Raw genomic sequence first — 3,977 nt, 5'->3', positions numbered from 1 at the left:
CTCCCTCCCCTAGAAATGCCGGCGCTCATGGCCTTGAGGAAGCGCGCTCAGGGAGAGAAGCCATTGGCCGGAGCCAAGATCGTGGGCTGCACCCACATCACGGCTCAGACTGCCGTAAGTTACGCCCTGTCGGTTCCCGAGGATCTTCTTCTTGGTCCAAACAGGAGGAGGTCACCCAAGGGCTGGGATCGACTGGAGCCGGAAATCTCGGGGGGATCCTGGCTTCGGCTTGGAAGGATGCTATGTTGGGCTTTACAAAAAAAAAGCTGGCACCTTTTTTTTTTTTTTTTTCTTTTCTTTTTTTGGAAGAAAAACAAGTTTGATTGACAGTTGGGCTGGGCTTTTAGTACAGGTAGTCCTCGACTTTACGCCTGGCCATTTAGTAATAATAATAATAACACTAACAATAATAATAATAATAATAATAATAATAATAATAATAATAATAATAATAATCCCAAAACAAGTGGAGCACCACTTGGACACCATCATCGGCATTGACAAATTCGCCATTAGTCAATTGCAAAAGGCGGCCTTACTAGGAACCGCTTCCATCCTGCGACGAGATCTGTAATACCATCAAACTTCCACATCTGCCTATCCCAGGTCCTTGGGAAGGACTCGATAGGTAGACAAAATGCCAAATCCAGTCTGAACATCTGGCTGACTGTGCGATGATCCATAATAATAATAATAATAATAATAATAATAATAATCCCAAAACAATTGGAGCACCACTTGACCACCATCAGCATTGACAAATTCACCATTAGTCAATTGCAAAAGGCGGCCTTACTAGGAACTGCCTCCATCCTGCGACGATATCTGTAATACCATCAAACATCCACATTGCCTATCCCAGGTCCCAAATCCAGTCTGAACATCTGGCTGACTGTGCGATGATCAATAATAATAATAATAATAGTTGGAAGGGACCTTGAAGGTCATCTAGTCCAGGGATCCCCAACCCTCAGTCCGTGGACCGGCACCAGGACGCGGCATGCCAGCAAGCGGGCCGCAAAAATAAACAAAGCTCCATCCTCGGGATGGAGGCATTATTCAAAACCACATGCTCTCCGGTCTACGGAAAAACCTTTCTCCATGGAGCCGGTCCCTGGTGCCCAAAAGGTTGGGGATCTCTGGTCTAATCCAACCCCCTGCTCAGGCAGGAAACCCTGCACCATTTCAGACAAATGGCTGTCCAGTCTCTTCTTAAAAACCTCCAGTGTTGGAGCATTCACCGCTTCTGGAGGCAAGGAGTTCCACTGGTTAATTGCTCTCCCTGTTCAGGAAATTTCTCCTTCGTTCTAGGTTGCTTCTCTCCTTGATCAGTTTCCATCCGTTGCTTCTTGTCCTGCCTTCAGGCGCTTTGGAGAATAGATCCTAGAATAGAATAGAGCTGGAAGGGACCTTGGAGGACATCTAGCCAAACCCTCTGCTCAGGCAAAAAACCCTATACCATTTCAGACAAATGATTGTCCAGTTTCCTCTTAAAAACCTCCAGTGTTGGAGCATCCACATCTTCTGGAGGCAGCTTGTTCCACTGGTTAATTCTTGTCACTGTCAGGAAATTTCTCCTTAGAATGAGAAATGTCGCCAAAAGGGGATCACGTGATCCCGGGGCCCTGCATCCGTCATAAATACGAGTCCGAATTTTTGATCGCGTGACCACGGGGGATGACGCACCCGGTCGTTAAGGGTGAAAAACGGCCGTAAGGTCTTCCCCCCCCCCCACTGCTGTCTTAACTCGAAGCAGTCATTCTGGATGGAAAAAGTGGATCCCTTTTTCCACTTTTTTGGAGCTTCGGACGAACCCGGAAGCAAATGATTGTAACTCGAGGACTACCTGTGTGGGTGTCAGCCCTGCTCGGCTGGAAAATAGAAACCTTATTAAGGTTATTACGATATATAGCAGTTCATGAAATCCAGCAGGTGGATTGGCCGAATTGAGGAATGGGGGGTTGAGTAGCCCTGGCAATTCCCTAGCCCCCCCCCTCCTCTCCCCCTACTCAACGGTTCTCCCGCCTGCAGGTGCTCATGGAAACCCTCGGTGCCTTGGGGGCCCAGTGCCGATGGGCTGCTTGCAACATCTACTCCACCCTCAACGAAGTGGCAGCCGCCCTGGCTGAGAGTGGTAAGGATTTTTCTTTCCTGGTGTGTTTGTGTGTCCCTAAAATAAGCTTCTTATATATATATATATATATCAGTCTAGATCAGGGGTCTTCAAACTTGGCTCTTTTATGACTTGTGGACTTCAACTCCCAGAAACTTAAAAAAAGCTTTGAGGATGCTGAGATAGAAGGGATTCAGCCAGGAGCAGAACAGTGTGTGTGTGTGTGCGGGTGTGAGAGAGGGAGAGAGGGAGAGGGAGGGAGGGAGGGAGGGAGAGAGGAGGAGAGAGAAGAGGAGAGAGACAGGAGTGAGAAAGAGGAGAGAAGAGAGAGAGAGAGAGAGAGTAAGAGATGGTTAGATAGATAGATAGATAGATAGATAGATAGATAGATAGATAGATAGATAGATAGATAGATAGATAGATAGATAGATAGAGAGAGATAGATAGATAGATAGATAGATAGATAGATAGATAGATAGATAGATGATAGACAGACAGACAGACAGACAAGATAGATAGATAGATAGATAGATAGATAGATAGATAGATAGATAGATAGATAGATAGATAGATAGATAGATAGATAGATAGATAGATATAAGATGGAGAAAGATGTTAAGACAGACAGACAAAGAAAGAATGAAAGAAAAAGAAAAAGAAAGAAATGATAAGATGGAGAAAGATGGTTAGATAGATAGACAGACAGACAGACAGACAGACAGACAGATAGATAGATATGATAAGATGGAGAAAGATGGTAAGACAGACAGAAAGAAAGAATGAAAGAAAGAAATGATAAGATGGAGAGAGATGGTAAGATAGATAGATAAATAGATAGATAGATAGATAGATATGATAAGATGGAGAAAGATGGTAAGACAGACAGACAGACAGAAAGAAAGAAAGGAAAGAAAGAAAGAAAGAAAGAAAGAAAGAAAGAAAGAAAGAAAGAAAAAGAAATGATAAGATGGAGAGAGAAAGATGGTAAGATAGATAGACAGACAGACAGACAGACAGGGAAGGTCTTTTGGGGTGATGGTGATTCTTCTGCCCACTAAAAGGAGCCCCCCCTTTTTTTCCTCTTCCAGGGTTTCCCGTCTTTGCCTGGAAGGGGGAATCCGAGGACGATTTCTGGTGGTGCATTGACCGTTGTGTCAACGTCGAAAGCTGGCAGCCGAATATGGTGAGTGCTGGGGGGGGGGCAAAATCTGTAGGGCGACTAGTAGCCGAAGCGAGCATCAGGGCCGGTTCAGTTGGACTAGAAAGAAAGGGGGGGGGGAAACGACATTTGACCTATTAAAAGACTTTTCCGGGCAGATTTGGGGGGGGGGCGTTCTGGGGCATCTTATTTCGTCATCCCCAAAATGGCTCCTCCTCGGAGAGTCAGTTTGGTGCAGTAGTTAAGGCACCAGAGTTTAAAAAGTAGGAGATGGTGAGTTCTAGTCCCGCTTTAGGCATGAAAGCCGGCTGAGGGTGTCTTTGGCCCAATCACCAGGAGACGGTGAGTTCTAGTCCTGCCTTAGGCACAAAGGCCAGCTGGGTGACTTTGGGCCAATAACTAAGAGTGAGTTCTAATCCCGGCTTAGGTATGGAAGCTGGCTGGGTAACTTTGGCCCAATCACCAGGAGACTGGGAGTTCTAGTCCCGCCTTTGGCTGGAAAGACAGCTGGGTGACTTTGGCCCAATCACCAGGAGACTGGGAGTTCTAGTCCCGCCTTTGGCTGGAAAGACAGCTGGGTGACTTTGGCCCAATCACCAGGAGACTGGGAGTTCTAGTTCCACTTTAGGTATGAAAGGCAGCGTGCCTGGCTGAGGAATTCTGGGAGTTGAAGTCCACAACTCATAAAAGGGCCAAGTTGGAAGA

General features: G+C 46.2%; 1 protein-coding gene across 1 annotated transcript in view; it reads left to right on the top strand.

The window, feature by feature from the left end:
* Positions 1-3,296, top strand: part of LOC107300244 (putative adenosylhomocysteinase 3) — a gene marked incomplete at both ends in the record, with an annotated part of 6,527 nt that extends 3,231 nt beyond the window's left edge. The window contains 3 exons of the mRNA XM_015829581.1: positions 14-114; positions 2,032-2,134; positions 3,202-3,296. Of these exons, the coding sequence (XP_015685067.1) occupies positions 14-114; positions 2,032-2,134; positions 3,202-3,296 (299 nt within the window). The remainder of the gene's footprint in view (positions 1-13; positions 115-2,031; positions 2,135-3,201) is intronic.
* Positions 3,297-3,977: the final 681 nt, after the last annotated feature.

Source organism: Protobothrops mucrosquamatus, unplaced genomic scaffold, assembly GCF_001527695.2.
Source record: "Protobothrops mucrosquamatus isolate PMUCROS unplaced genomic scaffold, P.Mucros_1.0 scaffold6456, whole genome shotgun sequence".
NCBI lineage: Eukaryota > Metazoa > Chordata > Lepidosauria > Squamata > Viperidae > Protobothrops > Protobothrops mucrosquamatus.
This window is presented reverse-complemented; position numbering and strand designations above follow the sequence as displayed.